Source organism: Culex quinquefasciatus, chromosome 1 (genome assembly GCF_015732765.1).
Source record: "Culex quinquefasciatus strain JHB chromosome 1, VPISU_Cqui_1.0_pri_paternal, whole genome shotgun sequence".
In the NCBI taxonomy this organism is placed as follows: domain Eukaryota; kingdom Metazoa; phylum Arthropoda; class Insecta; order Diptera; family Culicidae; genus Culex; species Culex quinquefasciatus.
The window spans coordinates 53,438,721-53,461,811 of record NC_051861.1 but is presented as its reverse complement, the minus strand read 5'-3'; the positions used below and the strand labels follow the sequence as shown (position 1 = coordinate 53,461,811).

At 36.7% G+C, this 23,091-nt stretch overlaps 1 protein-coding gene across 2 annotated transcripts in view; it reads left to right on the top strand.

The window, feature by feature from the left end:
* The window catches only part of LOC6046476, a 96,319-nt gene extending 75,374 nt beyond the window's left edge, over positions 1-20,945 (top strand). For both annotated transcript variants that reach the window (XM_038258831.1, XM_038258841.1), the window contains one exon: positions 18,470-20,945. In XM_038258831.1, the coding sequence (XP_038114759.1) occupies positions 18,479-19,648 (1,170 nt within the window). In that variant the 5' untranslated portion in view covers positions 18,470-18,478 and the 3' untranslated portion in view covers positions 19,649-20,945. The remainder of the gene's footprint in view (positions 1-18,469) is intronic.
* The last annotated feature ends 2,146 nt before the right edge of the window (positions 20,946-23,091 follow it).

Below are 23,091 nucleotides of genomic sequence, written 5' to 3'. Positions count from 1 at the left end.
AGTGCGCAGTTGATTTGTTTTGGTTCCGTAATGAACAGCTGTGCTTTTGTTCTGGCTTTGTTTTGGTGCCGTAAATGACAGTTCCCTTTTGTTCTGGTGCCGTAATTGACAGCTGGTGATGACTGCGGTCGAGCTGCCTGTAGTGAGATATAGATGTTGCTTACCTCAGCAGTTTACCAAAGTTAAGATTTGTAGGTTTATACATTCACCAACTGATGCGTGTCCGAAACAACGGTTTGTCATTACTTTATTCTTAAAGATAACGGCATTTGTCAAAACCCCTTTTTCGGACAATGTTGCCGAACTCGAACTTATACGTTTTCAACTAAAATCTTCCCACATCACATCGCCCTAGCAGAGTGATGTCAATAAACACCTAATGGTTGCGGTTGGTTTTAAATGGTCTAATGGATTTCGGGCCAAATAACTCATAACATACATTAAGCTTGAGCTTGTTTTGTTTAATTTGCTGTTTTGTTAATTTTCGCACCTTTTTAAGAAACATCTCGTTCACTTCTTTCTCACCGGTGTTGTTTCCGTCCTCGTTGTCTTGGTTTTTGGCTTTCACTCACCCGTCACTTGGTTGTGATGTTTGGTTGCTAAACATTCTAAAAGTTATTTCCTTAATAGTCCTGATTACATTAAGCTCCAGCGATCGCACTGATAAGCTCCGTTGGATGACTGCGTTGGCTGATACAACAAAAGCAATAAATGTATGTCAGCTATTATTTCGAGCTGTTCAAATTTCCTGGTGATTAATGTTTTTCCGTTATAGCAGATATGTTTTATTTATAATTATATTTGATTTTTTTGATTCATTTTCTATTTATTTACATTCTAAAAAACGAAAAACGAGCTTCAATATTGGAAAATACTTCCATAACCATTCATTATTTTTAATGTGAAACTAGCTGGCCCAATAAGTTGTGAATTCAAGCACCCCAATCCATTTATTTGTTAAATTTATTTAGTCCGAAAAAATAAAGATTTTTTTGGACTTAAAAATAAACTGCATGTCCCACCGAACAATATTGCCGGAGCCTGCGAAAAAATACGTTTTCTTCTATGGCATTATTTGAATGTTTTTTTCTACGTGCGGAGCAACATAAATACTTGTTTTGACATAGCCGAATTTCAAAATGAGAACATACACTTTTCTGAAATATCCCCTTTTATGTAATCACAATTCATCATTAGCTCATAAAGTATAAAGTGATAAATGGCATATAGATGCTAAAACCTATGAATATCAACCCAGAGCAATGACCTGTCTTTTCCATCGTCTTCGACCCAGTAATAACAACTTTCACAAAGCACCGGCCCTAAGACTCGTAAGTCATGGTAGGCCCTGATATGTGAGGTAGCGCTCACTCGTGCACTTTTCATTTTTCTATCGCATTGAGCTTGAACCAATAGCGGCGTCCTTCCAAGGCCGCCTGTGTTAACGAGGAGTGTGTTTGTGTGCGAGTTCGAGTGTGTGAACTTGGCATGTTGGGTTGAATTCCATGAGCAGTTTCATGCTGCTGCTGCTGGCAAACATAACGTGCGAGAGCAACAAACGAAGAAAGGCCTACTCTGCTATGTTATATAATGGAGGATCGCGTGCGCTTGCCATCCCCTCCCTCTTCATCTCCCTCCCGCTTAAGTGAACCGTTCATTCTGACAGATGATCAGGGTTGATGTTTGCCGGTCTTCTTCTGGTCAGTTCTTTTTTCTTCTAAGTCATTTGGTGTATTTTTTCGCATGCGTTGTAGTTATAGCATAAAAAGTGATGACTACGCACAATTTTCTTACGTGGGTGGAGGCAATCATTAAGATCATTATAATATTAGCACGGAAATAGTTTTATCTCTGATCGTTTCACTCGTTAAGCAGTTGAATATTGATTTCACGCTTTAAGTAAATAATCTGTAAGTATCAACGACTGTGTTTAGTGTTACAGGATTACAAATTCCTAGAGTGCTTTAGAGCCCATTGCATGTAGGTCACGTTTGAGGTCAACGACTCAAAATCCGTTTGTGCAAAGTGGAATTATCTTGAGGACTTCTGGTAATCAAATCATTTTCAAAAAAAAAAAAAAAAAAACAAACAAACATTACCAGTCGTACAGTTTTATAAATATTATTAGGGCATAAAGAGCAAGTCATGCAACGAGATCCTTATTTTTTTTAAATGTTGAAAACCACGTTTATTCAGAGAAACTATCTTATTTCCTAGTTAGTGTGTTAGATGTAACAAAATGTACAAAATGTATCAAATCAGTTTGGCAATCACTTAATAACATGAACTCTTAGGAGTGCTGTGCCTCCCTTCTCTCTTCCGAATCTATTCGCACTCTTTGCCAAAAATCTATGCTTCTTTAAAAGACATTGAATGACAAAAACCAAAAAACCACAGGGCCAAGTGGCTTAAATTTGGATTTTTTTTTTAAATTTTCTTTCGTGGGCTATGACGAGTATAAACAAAACCACTTTACAACAATTACGGAAATATTCGTGTCAAGAGGCAAAAATCAAAAAGCTTTGAAATATTTTATAACTTTCTAAAAATATGTCTAAACTTCTGCCACTCTTTATCTAAATCCAAGGTTTTTTATGAATGACACCTAAATTAGAGTGTTGCGTAGAAGTTTTAAATCCTGGATAATCCCCTATGTAATGATAATGTCATGCCACGTGCTTATTAAGCGTTATATGTTTCAAGAGCTCTTCTTCACAATTATAATGAGTTATGCGGCTTAAACCTGTCTATTCTAGAGGTATGGATGTCATGTGTATTGTAGCCTACAATTAACTAAAAAATATGTGCATACACATTGTTTCAAAAAAGAAATGTTCTTATTTTCAGTTAATTTTTTTCTGGAACTTGCAATAGATTACATAGTTTGCGAAAATGTCTCTCACAGTTTATGATATTCATTCTGGCAAGAACAGATGCACATCCCCTAGAAAACAGTGTTCTGCCTGTCTTGGCGTAATAAATTGTTAAATAATAGTATCCGACGCTCTTGACTACAAATTTCGCTAACACACATATACACGTGTTGTGATGGGTGGTGGCGCTGCAGCCTTAAGTATCATCCCGTATATGTAGGGGTCTGGGGGTTTGTGTTTTTCCTTCGTTGCGATGGTTATTGAATTGAATGACAGGATAATGGGCATCCCCTCACACTTGACTGTTGTATAGTTGTTCTGGATAATCGCTGAAAGGCATATTCGCACGCCCCTTTGCGTTTGGCCAGCGTTGGATGAGCTGTCGGGTTAATAAAAAAGGAAGGTAGTGCCAGCTATTTATAAATATAACTCCCATGAAGACGATGACATCGACGACAAATGAAAGAGCAGAAACTGATTTAGATAGGAATGCTCTTTGAGATGCTAATATTTTAATGCACTCTGACAATTGGACACCGCTAATCTGACGCATGCGTCGAGGGTGGTGAACTTTAAGTTAATGGCTATATGTTAATATTCCTGATTTACCTGACGACTCTTATTGGCGATTTTTAAGTCCAATAAAAACGTACTGTTGATGAGGTGCAGTCGCAACCATCCGTAGCATTAAGTAGCTCTAACGAAGGTTTCAGTCCATAATTCATAGGAAAATCTTGCGGCATGCGAGTTTAATGAAATTCTGATTGTAATCACTGACCGTACTTCATTTTACGCCTGGACTTCTGCTCGTTAGCATGCCTTCGAATGGGTCATTATAAATGAATTTTCCCGGTCGTCGGCGATGATCGTGGAAGTTCTAAAAAAGGACATCGTGTGGTGGCAGAAGCTGCTATTATTTCACCGTGATCAGATGATGAGTTGTGTTGTTGGGATCCACTCACTCGCGAATAAGTGCGAATTGATATCTGATAGCGTGAAGGGCCTTTGGCAAGAGTGATGCCGCAAAACCGCCCACCGCGCGGTTCTTTGAGCTGCTGCGGGATAATTGCAGGTCTGATGAGCTGGTATGATTTTAATAAACGGTTCATTAACATTGATCATAATTAAAGAAAGAAAGATCTCGACAGATTTATTCTTTACTAAATCCAATTTTTAAGTGGTTCTCTACGATTTCGCAAATCGACACTTCATTTTATTTTTTATTTGGATGATACTTTGTCCATACTCTAACTATGCCAAAAGAAGTTATTTTACATCATTTTTTTCCATATAAGTTAAATCTGCATCTTGAGGAGAATTTTCTTATCGATTTGGTGTCTTTTGGAAACTTTTACGTTATGATTGGAACTTTTTGAAAAAAAGCAGGCACACGGAAAAAACGATTTTATTATTTAACATTTTATCACTCAAAGTTAAATTCACAAAATATGATTTGTTTTTATTTTCTAAATGTTTTGATATGTTTCAGGATACTACAAAAGACATCTTATGAGTTATAGTACGTAATGTTGCTAAATCGTGTTTAGGAAATATGTTTTATTTTTGAAAATCGCCAATGAAAAAAAATGTGAATGGCTGAGGAAATTTCCTACAACTTTCTCTTTGGTTCTTCAAAAATCGGGCAATTAGTTTCTGGGATTCAGCCTCACAAAGAATTCAAATCGATAGAAATGCATTTCTCTAATTGTCACTTAATTTGCCTGTAATTTACAACTGCCGATATCTTGAAAACTATTGGTCCGATTCACATTGTTAAAAATTTAAACATTTGCGAGTTTTTAAGATCTTTTCAATTAAACTAATTGATTTTGTTTTAAATCAAGATTCATTTTAAAAACTAACTTAATCCACCTATGTGGTTGATGCCTTCCTCACTTTTTACCAACAATGGGTAATATGAGAGGTTTGGACACATATTTCAGCTATTTTTTTGAATCCAGAAAATAACGTACACACATATAACTTAAGTAATCATAACTCGAGACAAGGTTGCCAGGTCTTCAATGTTTTGGACTCGTTGGAAAGGTTTTTCGATTGCCTAACCAACGATGGGTCGGATGATGGATCCGGACATAGTTTACATACATTTAAGTGAGATCCGGCTTCCAAAAAGTGCATCAATATCACTTAAGTGGCCATATCTCGAGACAGGGTTGCCAGATCTCCAATGTTTTGGACTCGTTGGAAAGATTTTTCGATTACCTAACCAACGATGGGTCGGATGGTCGGATGGTGGATCTGGACATAGTTTACATACATTTAAGTGAGATCCGGCTTCCAAAAAGTACATAAATATTACTTAAGTGGACATATCTCGAGACAGGGTTGCCAGATCTTCAGTGTTTTGGATTCGTTGGAAAGATTTTTCGATTACCTAACCAACGATTGGTCAGATGATGGATCCGGACATCGTTTACATACATTTAAGTGGGATCCGGCTTCAAAAAAGTACATCAATATCACTTAAGTGGACATATCTCGAGACATGGTTGCCAGATCTTCAATGTTTTGGACTCGTTGGAAAGATTTTTCGATTACCTAACCAACGATCGGATGGTGGATCCGGACATAGTTTACATACATTTAAGTGAGATCCGGCTTCCAAAAAGTACATAAATATTACTTAAGTGGTCATATCTCGAGACAGGGTGGCCAGATCTTCAATGTTTTGGACTCGTTGGAAAGGTCTTTTGATTACCTAACCAACGATGGGTTGGATGATGGATCCGGACATAGTTTTCATGCATATAAGTGAGATCCGGATAAATGTGAAAACACATTTTTATATATAACTTTTGAACTACTTATCGAAACTTCAAAAAATTCAATAGCGATGTATGGGACCCTAAACCAAGTCGAATGCAACCGGTTTGATCAAAATCGGTCCTGCCAGTGCTGAGAAAACTTGGCAAGAATTTTGAACACATACATACATACACACACACATACACACACACAGACATTTGTTCAGTTTTCGATTCTGAGTCGATAGGTATACATGAATATAGGTCTACGAGCTGTATTTCAAAAGTTCATTTTTCGAGCAGGATTATAGCCTTACCTCAGTGAGGAAGGCAAAAGGGGTCTTCAAATAGATAATTTTCCTAATTCAAGGGGTTACATACATGTTAAAATCACAAAATTATGATTTCTCTAAAAATATCATTTTTAATCACTTACAAGCTTGAAATTTTGCCATGTGCAATGCGGGATGCCAAACTTTCTGAGCGTTTTTTTTTCTACAAATCAAATTGACTTACTGGTGCCATGATATCTCGAGATGGGATGGACAAAATTGGCTTAAAATTGAGGTGAAGACTCTCAAGACATATCCCGTGTGCATGACGAAGCCCAATTTTTAAATTTTGCTTTTTAAAAAGATACAACAATAAAAAAACTTAAGTTTTTTTTTATGAAAAATACTTTTATCTTTTTCTAAATATAAACATTTTTAATATCGTCCTTCGACAAGCACACGGGACCGGTTAAATAAGTTTTCACTTAAGTTTATAGCCGTTTTAGCAGCAGTGTTTTTTGAAACTGCTAACTTCAAAATCTCGGCATGTCTCCTTATGTTGATATATCGTCATTTGTGTGCTATCTTGTGACACGTTTTCAGTAAAAGATACGAGATGTCACATGATATGACTGTATTATGACATAAGGCTCTCTATGAATCTACTGATGTTTTTTTGAATTTTTTTTTATTTTTGCGTTTTAAGTCCATTCTATTTTTTCTTCTTTGATTTCTAGTATTTTTTATACTTTTATCCAGTTTAGGTTTTCTTTTAATTTTGTTTGGTGGGTTAACTTTGGCTGTGATTTTAGCTATTATTTCGTTTTTCAATTCAAAATAAGTACGCAAAAAATCTGATGGTAAAATCGCATTGAAAAGCATGCATATCACTTTTATGAGCAAAAGCATTTAATATTGTATGAGAAAACGTGTACACAAAAAACATGTACCGTAGAAATAAAATCAGGTCTGCTCACCCAAAAAATAACATCAATCCGGCGAGAGTCATATTCAGATTACCAAGTCCGCGCCCTTTTGCATGCGATTTTACACAGAATTATTTTTACTGTGTAATTAATAAAAAGCTTATGGTTAAAGTTAAGTTATAAAAATGCGAAATCGCATAAATAAAACTACTGGAAAATTGTGAAAAAACAGCAAATAGGCAAAAAATAATGATTGTAGGTTGTAAAACCTGAACTGAAGATTTGGCTTCACTAACTACGACTTCGATTCCTACCCTGACTCTACAGCCCTCATTTAAATGTTAAATTCACAATTGAATGGCCTTGAGTTGAAATTTCTACAAAAGCTTATTAACGACATTTTTTTTTTGATAGTTCAAAGTACACCCAAAGTTAAAGAACGAGGGGATAGTCCTCACGAAAAGAAACGTGAGGAAAGTGCCATATTGCGAGAGTATAGTCCTCTCGCGTGTTCATTCGTTCATTGGAACAGTTCATCCTATGAGTGGCTTATATGGACAAACGACCGCCACTTAATCACCGAACCATGGTGGCCCATACGGCAAAGGCTCGGTTCAATATGCCGAAGGTCTTGGGTTCGAGTCTCGGTACCGGTACTTTTTTTTTGATAGATGAACTTTTTTGGAAAATGAACCATGAGTAAAGTACTCTCGGTAATTTCGGGATTTATCCTCTCCGTCCGCACACAGTACCATTTTACTACCGAATCGTGCTCTTTATCCTCTCGTATGCCGATGCCCAGTTCTGGGTGTATTTTGTGCGCTCTCATAGAACTGAAAGACTTCGACAGCCGGCAAGGAAATTTATTAGATTGTTAGAAATCAATGTATCGCGTCATGTCTAGGTATCGATGGTATCTTTCATCGATGAAGACAGCTTGCAAACACCTTTAAAACCTCTCTTCCCTAACGGCACTGTTGGCTGGCTGGCGCTGCTTTAATGTCAGACAGGTAGGTGGATGAGTTGTTCAGCTTCGGAAGCAGCAGCAGACACGATGGCTAAGTCATTCGTCAGTCTCACATTAACAAGTCACCATAGGCCTGAAATCATTTGTCATTAGCCCACGAGCTGGGATGATTAATGTCCAGAGTGTCCAGTCAAGGGTTGTGGTTTTGCATACTGCACGTCAGTTCAGAGCTACTTAGAATGCCCCACGCGTGTCCATCGCAGACCACCTCTTGTCAGTGGTACGGTGGAAAAAACACCTTGTGGGTATATCATTACGAGTGAATCTGACTTCTTGCTTTAGCCGAGGTGTTCACAGTTCGAACATTCTTTCGATACATGAGCTCTGGTGCCACTTAATTATAGGGTTCAACAAATAGGCGCTTGTTGCATCACATATTGTTCTTCGTTTTGTGTGCGCTGGTTTAGGCTAATGAACGGCAAGCCAATTCTGCCCCAGTCATTTCCTCCATTTAAATCTTCTGCTTGAAGGGCCCTGAATTAACACTGACCGATGTTTAACAACATTAGAGCATCCTTATTTGAGTAATGCGTTTCCTATAAATGCTTCATCGCACGTTGTTCCAATGACATTGACCTTGGTAGGGGGGTTGACTTTGGGTCAGTTCAGAGTTTTCCAGTTTTAGATGAGAAGAAAAAAAAAACAAGTTTTTGTTTACGATTTATTGACCTAAGGCTAAACATTTTAAGGAACTGCTACTGAATTAATCTCAATTACGGTACGTAAGTGATTCCGTACGCCGACCGAACCATTCAAATTGGCTTTTATTATGGTTTCTATGTGGGCTCTTCATCATTTTGGGATCTTAGTATTTGCGAATAGCCAACGGCTGGCAGCCTAATGATTGTTGATTTAATCTCATGAGCTATTGACCGTTCTTGACCGACTTAAGCTAGGTTCGTCGCTTATTTTGCGTTAGCATTACATTCTGGAATGTTCTATCCCAGGGGTGCTCAAAGTTTTTGGATGCCGGGCCAAATTTGAAGCTCAAATGAGCTTGCGGGCCAAATGTATAAAACAAGTTATTTAAAAAAATAAATAACTTCATTTTAATTTAAAAGGCAAAAAACTACATCTATTAATTGAAGTTTTGAGAATTTGCTGTTACTTTTTGAACATTCCATTCCAGACTTTTTTTTGATTAGGTCTTATAAACATATGAAACACAATAGCTTATAGGACCTTTTCAAAAAAACTCTAGATTTTCGTTATTTAAAAAATAAAAGACAGTTTTCCATCAGTTTTATTGCTATTTTTTGTATTTTTCAAATACCTAAACAACTTTGCAATGAAAAAAAAAATTGAAAATGTATTATTTTCAAAAAGTGTTAGATTGGACGAAAATAAAAATTTAAGCGAATTTTCTTTCGCTCTAGATTTCTAGATATTTTTTAGTAAACCCGAACATGCTCAAATTGAAAATAAACGCAGAGGTATGAATTTTAAATTGATTTCAGCTGATTGCACATAATTTTCAATTGAAATTTGTATGTTTGCCTGAAAAAATATTTTTGTCTCTGATTTTTCGAGCCGGGGAAGAGTTGGATTGAAAAAGGCTTTCAAAAATATTTGCAACAGTCTTATTCCTCTGATTTTAACATTTAGTCTGCCTGAATGAGATGGTAGCCAATCAGATTCGTTACCCAACTGTCAGTAGTTCAAACCCCGAGATGGAAGATTTCTTAGTGCTAAATAAGTTAATGGCTCAGTCCATAAAAAGGATCATTAAGACTGCTTAATTAATATGTAATACTTATTTTATAACCATGATTACATTTTTTTTTTACTTCAGTCAAATTTAAACATTTCATATACATTTCCAAAAATGTTTATTGAATATTTTGATATTTACTAATTTTATTCATATTGTAACGTGCGAAATTGTTTTAAATTAGAAAGGTTCATGAAAATTAATATAAAATAAAAAAAAAAAACATAAGTTAAAAATAACTCTTGATTTTGAGAAGCATACAATCACGGTTTATTTTCAATTAACGGGCCATTTTACATGATCATTCAAAATTGGTCCGCGGGCCACAAAAAATCACTTCGCGGGCCACGTTTGGCCCGCGGGTCATACTTTGGTCACCCCTGTTCTATCCGATCTAGACGCTTTTCTCAACGTATTGTACTTTGAAAAAATTACTTGATGATTGGCATTATGTTGTTCGAACTAAAACTTCTTTTAAAAAGCTGTTTGTTGTATGATTAGACCGACCAACAAAATTTCGCGCAGGCTCAACTCGAGGGGAAGCATGAAGTTTTGAGTCCTCAGAAATACGTGCACATTGAACATTTCGAAAATATTTAGACAGGGCTGAATGGTTTTTGTCCAAAGTGTATTAGGACAGTTCGTCGATGTTGCATAATTTTTTTGTAGGTCAGTGTTATTTTTTTTCTAAAGTCTTTTGTGTAAACCCAAACCAAACCTAATGAAATGCAAAGATAATTTGTTTGTGCCGTCGCTAACACAGCTCGATCAATTGAAGATGATGATAAGCGCTTCAGTTTCGTCATGGAATGGTCACTTTTGTGCTATCTTGTGACACGTAATCTCTTTTTAAGCAAACGTGTCTTTTACCGTTCATCCTTTGATGGAAATGATAATGGATAATGGAATCAAGTGCAATTTTTTTCGTGTGCTTTGGATATTATTGAAGCTCAACAATAATGTAAATGACAACAAAAAAAGTAATAATAACATATTTTTTTCGTGTTTCGTGAAATTTCCCAAACGCCTTCGGATAATCGAGTCTTTATACGCTTTAAAAAGTTGGTTACAGTTTTGGTTCACAAGTAAAGGTAAAGTAAATGTTCACATTACATAGGCATTGCATTTATAATGAGCTATTCAGCTTTGATATTTATGTTTGTGATAAGTTGGTTTTTTGTCGCTATTTAATTACAGGAAAAGTAGCTTTTTTAAAACGGAATTGCAAAATGATACATTTAGCAATCGCGATCTCACTTTTTATTTTGAAAAAGCGATCAGTCGAGTGCACGCTTGCACAAATAGAGTAATTTATGGCAGTTAATATATAACTTTCAGCGAACACACCAGTAGCCTCTGAGCCACTGGGCAAAGGGCGACAATCAACCATCTCAAAAGTTATTAATAACTACCCGGTGGAATAGGCCGCATACCCATGCGAGCTCGATAGGAGAAGCGGATGCACGTGCTTTCTGCACTAGCTTTTGTAGCATTTAATGCACCAACCCTTTGCATGTGGCTTTTTTATTCATACCTCTTAAATTATAAATCATGGATGTTACATACGGAGAGAAGCACGCCTTTTCAGCCTAGAATTTTTATTATTTTCTCAACAAAAGACTGAGAGATTGAGCTGAGAGAAATGTCGTGTGGTCAAACCTTACCGGCGAAGGTGAAGAGAACCATGTGTGGAAAAAGTTTTAGTAATATGCAACCGTAACAAAATATAATCCACTTTTTGTTTTGTTAAAACTCAAATTTGAGATCATTGGTTGAGGTTGTTAATTGTGTGTTTTTTTATTGTTTATAATATTCGCTTGTTTCTAATTGATTTTTCAAAATAAATTAAAATTTTCACTGTGTTCAACATGTGCACATCTCGAGAAATTATCTCCTTTGAAGCTAAAAATATACATAGCCAAGAACGATGGACATCGTGCCATCTCAGGTGGGTGCAGCCATGCAAGGTGGCTAAGAGGTATTATTCGGCTTAGTGTGGCAGTCGTTAACAGAATGATGTTGTAATTAAATTAAACATGACTTGAAATTAGTCACAACGTCAGGCTTAACAGAGAACACAGCATTTGGCGCCTGTGAATAAGTAAATTTGTCTGTAATGTGCCTTACAAAGTTGTTTTTTTATTAGAGTCTACAGAGAAACTGTTACGTTGAAACACAGAGGATAAAAAGAGAAATAATGAATAATTAGAAAATCAAAAAAATCGATAGAGACCGAACAAAACGCAAAGAATTAAAAGAAAAATGATTGTGGACAGCGTATGTTATGCCAAACTTAATATGGGAATTTTAGTCAGATGGAGATGACGCAAAAAACATAACTTCAAATTTCTAGCCTAATATTCTGAACTTAGCACCCAAGTAGCATTTGGCAACATGATAAATTTGATTAAGTCCAGTTTTTGTTTTGGTTTGCTGTAGAAACATGAAAATGACATTGTAGCAATAATACGTTGCAATGTTGCAAACCTTTCGAATTGAAAACAACTTTGCAACAATTCATTTCGTTTTGTATTCGAAACATATTGAAAACTTATTGCAGGCCTGCCCAACCTTTTCGGCTCAATTTTCACATTTTTGATCGTCAAAATTACAATTGTTCATTTTTTCATGGTTTCTTTGATGAAATCAGTTCTCAGATGACCATTGAACATAACTTTACCAAAAGTTTGAAAAAATATTTATTAGGGTGGGTACGTTTTTCAAAAAGTTCTCCGATCAAGTTTTAGTATGGTTCCCCTTTTAGGGCATGCCCATAGGGACTTTCATGCCAAATATCAGCTCATTTGGTTGTAAACTGGCTGCGCGCATCAGGGTTAAAGTTTACATGGGAATTACTATGGGAAATTGGAACTTTTTGTTCAAACGCTCCTACAGGCCTGGGAAAATCACGCGCCAACTTCTGGTATGGTCAGGCCTATGGGGAATGGTCTGGAGAACACTTTTCGCGAAGAGAGCATATGGATTCGTTGTCCCTAGACCTGGCGCATCGACAAAACATCCGATGTCTCCGGAATCAACGGGTTTCCCTAAAAAGCATCAAATTTTCCTTAGCATGCTATGAAAGCTCGATGAACACCGCGACGCCATACGTCAGGCAGCTACCACGTGGTTGAAATATTTGCAAAAAAAATTACAAATTTGCTATGCAAAGATTCTGAATTCGACTAAATAATATCAGGATTACTCGAAATGATCATTTTCTAGATAAAAGAAGGTTTGCAATTGAATATTCTAGCCGTTTCTCACCCACGAGGTAGCTACCTGACGTATGGCGTCGCGGTGTTCATCAAGCTTTCATAGCATGCTAAGGAAAATTTGATGCTTTTTGAGGGAAAACCGTTGAATCCGGATACATCGGATGTTTTGTCGATGCGCCAGGTCTAGGGACAACGAATCCATAGGCTCTCTTCGGGAAAAGTGTTCTCCAGACCATTCCCCATAGGCCTGACCATACCAGAAGTTGGCGCGTGATTTTCCCAGACCTGTAGGAGCGTTTGAACAAAAAGTTCCAATTTCCCATAGTAATTCCCATGTAAACTTTAACCCTGATGCGCGCAGCCAGTTTACAATCAAATGAGCTGATATTTGGCATGAAAGTCCCTATGGGCATGCCCTAAAAGGGGAACCATACTAAAACTTGATCGGAGAACTTTTTGAAAAACGTACCCACCCTAATATTTATACAAGTCGTTTTTATCTACATTTTACGTCAAAAATCAATCCGGCCAGCGGGCCGGACCAATTTTTCACCTAAAACTTACACGAAAATGACTTGAATAAATATTTTTCCAAACTTTTGGTAAAGTTATGTTCACTGGACATCTGAGAACCGATTCCATCAAAAAAAACCATGAAAAAATGAACAATTGTAATTTTGACGATCAAAAATGGGAAAATTGAGCCGAAAAGGTTGGGCAGGCCTGACTTATTGGTTCCATTGTTGCAACATGTGACTTAGCCTTAATATTGAAATCAAAAATCCTTAGATACAGTTCAGCGCAACCATTTTCCTTTTCATCGATTCATCCGTGGCTCAGTGGTAGAGGCAAGGTGTGAAGATCTGAAGGTGCCAGTCCAGAATCTCAGTTTTTTTGTTTAAAAAGTTTTTTTTTTGTTTCGCGCAAATTAAACGACAACATAAACGACAACACAACAAACTACTTTACCGACATATTTAGACAAACAATTTGTTTCTGGAACTTCATCGTAACAAAGTTGAAACAAGCGGCTAAATGTTGCCAACACAAAATTTTCGTGCGCTTTTTAAAGCACCACGAGTGTTCTAACTATGTTGAGATAGCACGTTAAGGATCCGCAACAAAAAATGTTACTTGGGCAATAATAGTATCACAAAATGCTTTACAATTACGACTATTATGCTATTGTAAACAATGTGTTAAAAATCGATGAATTTATGAAAAAAAATCTTTTCCAATAAGTTAACATTTTTTTCAATATGTGGACCCAAAATTAATGCTTTTCTCCAAATAAATTTGTAAAAAGTTTGAAAAGCCATTTATCGGATATAAGTTCGAAAAATAAATGTTGTCGTAGCCAGCGCCGGTATTGATCAGCATGAGAAGGCTTTTGAGAAGTGGCGAAGCGAGGAACGATAGATCCCACTCATCTTCCACGGTTCATGTATGTAACTTTGGGAGGTCCTAGTCAATAACGAAGTACTAGGATGACAATAAAAACATCGACATCAGGGATACCCCCTGTTTTTTTAGGCAAATATGAGTATCTGTGAAAATTTCGAGCTATAGGTTTAATTGTTGCTATAGATCGCTCAAGTTGGTGAAAAAATCTTTTCTTTCAAAAACGTCTTCTTTAAATCGCTAATAACTCGTCAGGGATAACTCTGGTCGTTTTGCGGTCTTCGACATTTAACGGAACCTTTTGATGATATTATAATTTGTTTGCTTTTCTTTAAACATTTTTGAAAATTTTCCCATGCAAATTTCAACGTTTAATAGCGTCCCTTAAACTTGAACCGATTTTGCTCAAAATTGGCACAGTTTCTTATTTTTACCTGAAACATCGAACCAGGGAATATTTCCCAAGATTTTCCAAAATTTTCAATTTATCTTGTCACTTTAACCCTCTCGCATTTCTGTTCTCTATGCCAAATAGTTCCTCTTGTATGCTTCATATGTGCACAAAATTAGCTTTTGTTTCTTCCAAGATAAATAATCATGCTCTGGCACACGTTCACAAATTAACAGGTTGAGATCATTGTTTTCCAGTTCACTTCACCTGCTCTAAAATACTCTCTAAGTCATCCCAAAAAATGGAACAAAAAGTGTGGAAATTGTTGGTAATAATCGCTACTGTGCTCAGCGAAGCTATCGCATGACAGGAAAAAAAATCACGAGAGGATAAAAAAAAGAAGCATAAACGCACCGTATTTAAAGCTTTTAAGACATGCTTAATACGGCAATTAGTTCTGATCTGGCTTGCTTTTTCGTTGTAGTTTGCATAGCGAGCCCGGCTTAACCCAGTAACATATTTTGGTCAGCTGAATGAGCTGAGTTGGGGGTTGGTGGATGATGTTGCGTTGTGTTGTGTTGCTCGCCGGTTCGTTAGAAAATAGAACTCTCGAATAAAAACGAAAGGAATTTTTTTGTGCGCCAATCTTCCGGATAATCTGTACCTTTTCAGAGGTGCCCGCACTCCTCGTCAAGATCGCCGCTTCTAAGTCAGTCAGTCAGTCAGTCAGTAAGGCAGTCTGCCTTCGTCTTGGCGGAGCGAGACTCGGTGATCAAACTGGGTAGTGGTGATGCCAGAACTTAAATCGAAAACTTACGGTATTACCTTGTGGGTAATAACTTAATCCGGGGATATAGGCGAATAAAAAAACCGAGCATAATTTAAATTGTATATAACACACGTTTTCAGAAGAAATTAAAACGGTTTCCGTAAATGTTTCACTTCTTCTTTCAAATAAAAAGAGTTGTGCAAGTAGCAACTCTATCACGTTTGTAAATTAAGACGATTAGCTCTGAGGAAGTTGGTAAAAAGTAGCTGGCTTCCTCACGTGGATAAATTGGCTTGTGTTTGCTGCCCCTTCTTGTAATTTGTTGGTGTCGTTATTGCACACCAACATGATTTTTTCTGATTTGCGTCAAGATAGTGACGAATTATTGCTTTTCTTGTTGAATGGTTGTATTTATCAAAGTTATAAATTCAAAAAATATAATTTAGAATCATACAAAGTCATAAGGTACATCATTAGGTCCTAGGCAATTCGTTCAAATTGAAAATTATAAGCTTGAGCATCGAGATGTGAAAAGATTACAAAAAGAAATAGAAGAAATATTACAGCAAAGAAAGCCAACACATTATTATATCACGCCCAACTGTGACGGTCGGTCGCGTTAATAAGTGCTGGACATTCCCTTAAAATTTAATTTACTTCATAACAACTTAACCACGCCGCACTCGGCATTTATGTTAACGATAAAAATAAAAGCTCTTTATAATAATACTGAAGAAAGCAAACAGCTATTTGGCTTAATTGCATTGTTGAAGCAACAATCAACGTTTTTTTTGGGCTGAGCGTACATTGATTAGAAGATTTTTTGTTTCGCTAGAGGCGCGCACACCCCACCTATACCTGGCGGCTGCTTAATTAGGGCTTTTTCTGCTATTTAGCTCTGCTCGAAACACTTTTCACTTTATGCTCACTCGCCCAATTTTGTAGAGCTGGGATGGAAAATGCGCAAGCGGTTGAAATATGAATTCATCATGGTGTATTCAAGCTGGGTTATTGTTGATTTCTGGGTGGTATAAGAGTTGAAAGTAAAAACATTCTTTTGATTTGCTTTTCAATTGGAATCAGACCAAGGAAAGTAATTAAGTTAATCACAATAAACAGGTTATTGCTGGAACAACTCAATTGTTATGGTTGTTGAAATTTCTTCAACCCATTAAAATGTTTTATTTCAAGTGAATTTGAACTAAATAGAGAAATGTTAATCATCGTGATGATGTCTAGCAATTATGTAAACATTAGGGTGGGTACGTTTTTCCAAAAGTTCTCGGATTAAGTTTTATTATGGTTCCCCTTGTAGGGCATACCAATAGGGACTTTCATCCCAAATATCAGCTCATTTGGTTGTAAACTGGCTGCGCGCATCAGGGTTAAAGTTTAAATGGGAATTACTATGGGAAAATTGGAAATTTTGTTTAAACGCTCCTACAGGTCTGGGAAAATAACGCGCCAACTTCTGGTATGGTCAGGCCTATGGGGAATGGTCTGGAGAACACTTTTCCCGAAGAGAGCATATGGATTCGTTGTCCCTAGACCTGGCGCATCGGCAAACAATCCGATGTTTCCGAAATCAACGGTTTTCCCCCAAAAAGTATGAGATAAACAATCTTTTAGATTGGAATAAAACACAATTTGTTTAAACGTTATTTATATCCAAATATTGTGCAGTAACAAAGCATAAACAGCTGTCTCCATTCGCCCCAGATTCTCGATTTCCGAAAAAACGATTGCAAAACGTTTTTAATTGGTTAACTGAAAACTACTGATTTCGTCTAAATTGAATGGAAATTCAATAAGGCCAATAATAAAGTTTATTCAAAGTGCAAAATCTTAAATTCAATCATTGAAAAATGTATGCAATTTATTTGAACTTTATGGAAAATACCTATTGCATTTATTTTGCAATTTTTAATCAAATGGCACACTTTGAAGTTTACAAAAAAAAAAATGGACCGCAGATCGGAAACAGAAGTAAAACCATTTTTAGGATATTTAATATATTCCCGAATGCTTACATATTTTGAAGTATTTAGTAATTATGCTTCACTTGAAACACTGCCTGTATTTTAAAATTGTTGGTTTTGAGGAACGTTTCATAATGAATAGATTTAAGCATTTGCATACATGTTTGGGAAAGTTTGATGAAAGTAATAAAGTAAATAATATAGACGTTTTTTAGAAAAAAAAACTTGGACCGATCTAACTACTTTCGAACAGGTTCCAGGTACCCCGATGGAACTAGAGACCCTAAATAGGGAGACTGGTCTAAGTTTGCTAAATCGATCTGGCAACGTATGTTTTGAGCTTGGCAACACTGATAAGTTTTGCTGGGCGTAAAGGCAAATGCTCGTTTGGATATGTCAAATTCGTGTCTGTTTGGGTAAGTCAAATTCGACCAGTCTCCTTATTTAGGATCTTTAGGTGGAACCCGGAATATGACCAATCACGTATTAATTCCAGAATTATTTTTGATCAAGGAAAGTGTCTTTGTTTGCATAAATGTCCGATGTACAAAAACAGCAAGCTAAGAAAACACACGATAGAAGTTTGTCCCTTACATAAGGCTAAGTTTTAAGTTTTTGCGGAAAACTGGATTTCCTCCGGTTTTGTAGAACAACGTAATGGATATTTTCGGTATTTCTGAAAGAGCGCATAGCTAGTTTTGAAGTAACTTGCATCATTAACTTAAAAGTGATGAAAATGCATGTGGGACACTTCATGGACTGATCTGGCCACTTTGGAACCGGTTCAAGGGAACTTGGTGGACCAAAACATCTCAAAAAACGAAGTTGACTTTATAGCTGTCGGCCACCATTGCTAGTACCAACCACTTAGTGTCTTCCTTTTAACTACAAGGACTTCGCCACCCTGGGTTCCTAAGTGTTTGAGTACGGCACGGAGCGACGGCGCCGGATACCCATATTTACATTTAGAATTTTTAGAGCGCCCGCCGCGTGATTCGAACCAGCAACCTCTGGATTGTGAGTCCAGTGCGCGGTCCGATTGATCCACACGGGCGAGACAAAAACATCTGTTTTATTTAATATTTATAAAAATCAAGTAAAAATATAACTTGTTAACGCATGTTTATATTCTTTCAGCAAATCAACATGATGAGCCGAATTGTCATCGTTTGCCTCCTGGTCCACCTGCTGCAAAATTCGTTTGCTGCACCGTTGGAGCGCTCGCACCTGTTGTCATCGATCCAGGACATTCAAAGAAAATATGCCTCGCTAGAAAACGAATTTATGCCATCCAACGAGAGGAGTGATACCGAGATGGAAGCGATGAACGATAGTAAGCCGGAAGTTGATGTGGATAACGTCGAAAATGTGGAACCGATGGCAGAGGGGACGGAAAATAAACCAGTACAAGAATCCGTTCGACAGGCAAAGGTGTTACAGTCGAAATCATCAGAGGACGTCGGCGCCCAAGGCGCAAAGCGTAAAAACAAGATGTTTGGATTTTACGGATACTACCCGCAGCCAACCTACCCCCAGCCGATGGCTTACCCGTCCTACTATCCGTTGGAATATTACGACGACTACGTTCCACTGGAAAGTTATCCGAACGTAAACCCACTGATGAACTTGCAAAATATGGCTGCATTCCAAAATATGGCGGCATACCAGAATTTTAACAACATTCCAAACGGTCCGGTTGCTGGTATTCCGAATTTGAACAACTTTGACAATAATCAGGCTTCACAGGACTACCAGAATTTGGCTGGATTTTCGATGAACGACAACGGTCAAAACATGGATGACGAAGAAATCCTTTCCCGTACCAATCAAGGAGCACGTCGCCGACCAAACCATAAGAATTCTCCAATCTATTACATCCGTTTGCCACCTACTCCATACATGTTCGTCCCTGGAATCGGATACATTTCCCAGCCACCAACCATTCAGCCAATGAGTCCAGCCGTTCCACAGTATCCACAACTAGCCCCACCAGTTACCATGAGTCCGTTCTACAACCTGCCCATCAACTTTATTTCCAATGGCAAACCATCCGGCATTTACCAATGGAGTGGAGCCCCAACACCTGCCCCAATTCCGCAGCCTACATACGCCTTGCCATACCCTGCGGCAAGACCACCACCACAACGCCCCATCTTCCGGCCCAACCCGTTCGTGCAGGACTCCAAAATCACTCATCTTAAAGGTCCATTCATCTTCAACGGCAGACCAGAAGAGATTTTCTTATTGCAGAACTCGATCAATCCATTCTTCCAGGCACCAATCAACCCAATAAGTCCTATTGGTGGTTATTACTAAACAATCATCCTTAATGATAGATTGTGATATGAAGAAAACATGACAATATTTTATTTACAAAAGCAGGGCCTTATGATTCTTTATCATGCATGCACTCACTATTCAAATGGTGAAAATTTTCAGACAAATATCGTTCAATATTATTTTTGTAGCACTCACTCAAGCACTATAGACATGATTTTCATCCTTCATCGTATTGTAAATATAAAAAAAATGCGAACAAAATCTCGAATGGAACCATCCACGCTGGTATGATTGATAAACCTAACACGTGCTCAGCCGAACTTAAAAACTGCTCGAAAAAACGAGCTTCCATCCGTGTCACCGAAAAGTATGCTATTCCAACTTTCATGCAAGTTTTGATTCATCATAGCCTCGATAGCCACCTGAATGGAATGAATGAAATACCAGCTATGCATGAAACTGTTCATAACAGTGCCCTGCTTCAAAGTGCCTCATATTAATTGTAAATCTATTATATAAATATTTTTTCTATGCTTTTGCTCTTCGTAACTTTTATTTTTGTTCAACAAAAATTGCAATCGCATTATTTCAGTTGCTATTCGCCCAAAACACACTTGTGTTCAAAATGAGTGTATTTTGAGAGTCGGTCGACTGCTCGAAACAAACTTGTATGCAATTTAAACCTTGATGTTAAGATACATTTCATGCCTGCAACTTGAAGGAATGTTTCTCGCTCACTTGAATCGTTGCGCAACACACTCAAGCTTGGTCGCAGAGAAACGTTTCTTTGACTTGTGGCTCTCGGTAGATTTAACTTATGAATGAAATTGATTCAACCTAAATAACTAGTGCACATGAAATCTACATAACGATGTTCTTTACTGTAGGTCTATGCTTTTTTTATATTTAAACAGCAATACACAATACTTATTATAAATCGAGCTCAATTTATAGTACTAGCTATGTAAGTCAAGCTTAAAGATACAAATTAATCATTCGAGTATTTATTCAAAATAATATTCGATAGGCATTACAAAGTATTAGCGGTTGAGCTGTACGAAATCGTCAGACAAAACATTATGAATTGTTTATAGAGTTATAGTTAGCCTTTCACAGTTACAACGTAATGTAATGTTTCGGAATAGTTCAAAATTGTTGTGGTTGTCCTACGTGTAAACATAGTCTTAGTCTTTCGAAACATTGTGTATTTGAATTCATTCTAAAATCTTAACTCCGATAACAAATGACGAAACACAAAGTGGTAGTATTATAATGTTTAGGAGATAACGAATTGTACTGATTACGTGTAGAAAATAAAAAAAATAGTCTTGGACTTATAGATGTTTTTGTTAAAAATTGAGAAATACCCATTGAAAATGAATTGTAATAATAACGGAATTAGAACGGAATAATAAGAATGTCTTCGTGGGGTGAATAGTAACAAATTGTATTTTCTTTCAATCAATCACTCCTGCTCTTCCTTCTCGATCAAATGGCGTCTCAGGTTTCGTGACGTCGCGACGCATAGCTTTATAACTAGAGACGATTGAAAAAAAAAATGCCGAACTTTGAAGGTCTGTACCGAGGTCCAGAAATCTCTAAACTTCAATGTCATATACAGTATGTAAAAATAGTATTTAAACCCCTTGAGCACTATGTACATTTTGTGATGAAACATGTAAACAATTTAAAGTTTGACAGAAACCTAGTAATACGTTTTGTTCAGAAGCTCATGCCGAACATTTTGCTACAAAAAGCTCATGAAAAGATGATTTCTATAAAAAGCTATACAACGAATACTATTACAGGAATCAAAAAAGGTGCAAAAAAAGTTTGTACTCTTTTAGAAAAATTAACATAAATAAAGTTATTTGTTGACAAATCACCATAAATCCAGTCTCCCAACTCCAAATATTCATCCTTGACTGAATGAAAAAATAATTTGGATTGAATATAAAGTTTACAGATTATTTAGTATAAAAGTTTATATAACTCTGGAAATTCCAAATAAAACTTATTTAAATTGAATTTTGCAAACTTTTAATTTAACTAAATGTCAATATATTACCAAAGAATTGCTAAATACACATTTTGAAGTGGGTATAACACCGTTTGCAGGTCTTTGTATCGCAAGAATAGATTTTTCGTTGGAATTTCGTACCAACCCGGAATTACATCGTCGGAAAATCCGCCGGCATCCGAACCGGTCCACGATTCACAAGTCAACCTATGTGGCATCGGAAAGGGCATAAAATTCCCGATCTTTTGATACCCAAACATCTAGGCGTTTTATAAAATCCACGTTTTTTGGGTATTTACCCAGTCAAGGTTGCTTATTTGGAGTTGGGAGACTGGATTTGTGGTGATTTGTCAACAAATTAACATTATTTATGTAAATTTTTCGAAAGGAGTACAAACTTTTTTTGCACCTTTTTTGATTTCTGCAATAGTATTTGTGGTATAGCTTTTTTATAGAAATCATCTTTTCATGAGATTTTGGTAGCAAAATGTTCGGCATGAGTTTCTGAACCAAACGTATTCCTAGGTTTTTGTCAAACTTTAAATTGTTTACATGTTTCATCACAAAATGTACATACTGCCCAAGGGGTGTAAATACTTTGTTACATACTGTATACCGAAACTTGCGCAAGGATCTGGCCTACACGCCAGTGATGTTGAAAATAAACCTTCAATGGCCAAAGTGCCTTAAAAAATGAAATTTTTAAAAAATACTTACGGGTTAAATCACATTAAAAATCCAAATATAATGCGCCAGCTCCAGTTACGTCCAATCAAGCTCATATTTGGGATTTGGGCTCAGGAGGCCCACCGGAACAAGCCTCAGAATGCTCGCCAAAAAGGTTTTTTACATCCATATATCGTCAGCTGTGTGCTATCTTGTGACATAGACCATTTTGGTCGAAAATGAGTTAATGATGACGTTTTGCTATACTTAACAAACACTACAAGATGCTTTAACTCGATTTTGGAAACTCGCTTCTGTTTCCCGGATATCGCAATGCACACTTGTGACATAGACCAATTTATCATCAAAATGATCGTGCACACTTGTAACACGACACACATAGTGTTGGAAAATTTGGAAAATTTTTCTTGTTCTTCACAAATTTATGTTGATACACATTTTCTGTAGGCAATGCAATCTATTGTTTTTGAAAATATACTGATTAAGTCGGTTAAACTATTGATTTAGTTTGTATGGAAATTCTGTGCACACTTGTGACACGTGCTTTTAAGACTTTCGATAACATAATTTACTGAATCTTTTAACTGATGTAACCAAATTAGTTGAAACTTGGAGCGTTTGTTAAGCGATAGTATACGAACCGATTGCTTCATAAAATTTGGATCTACCATTCATAGTTTTGAAAATATTTATCATGAAACTTTGAACATCGATTTTCTCGAAATGTACTAAATGGTCGTTGTCACAAGATAGCACACAGCTGACGATATAT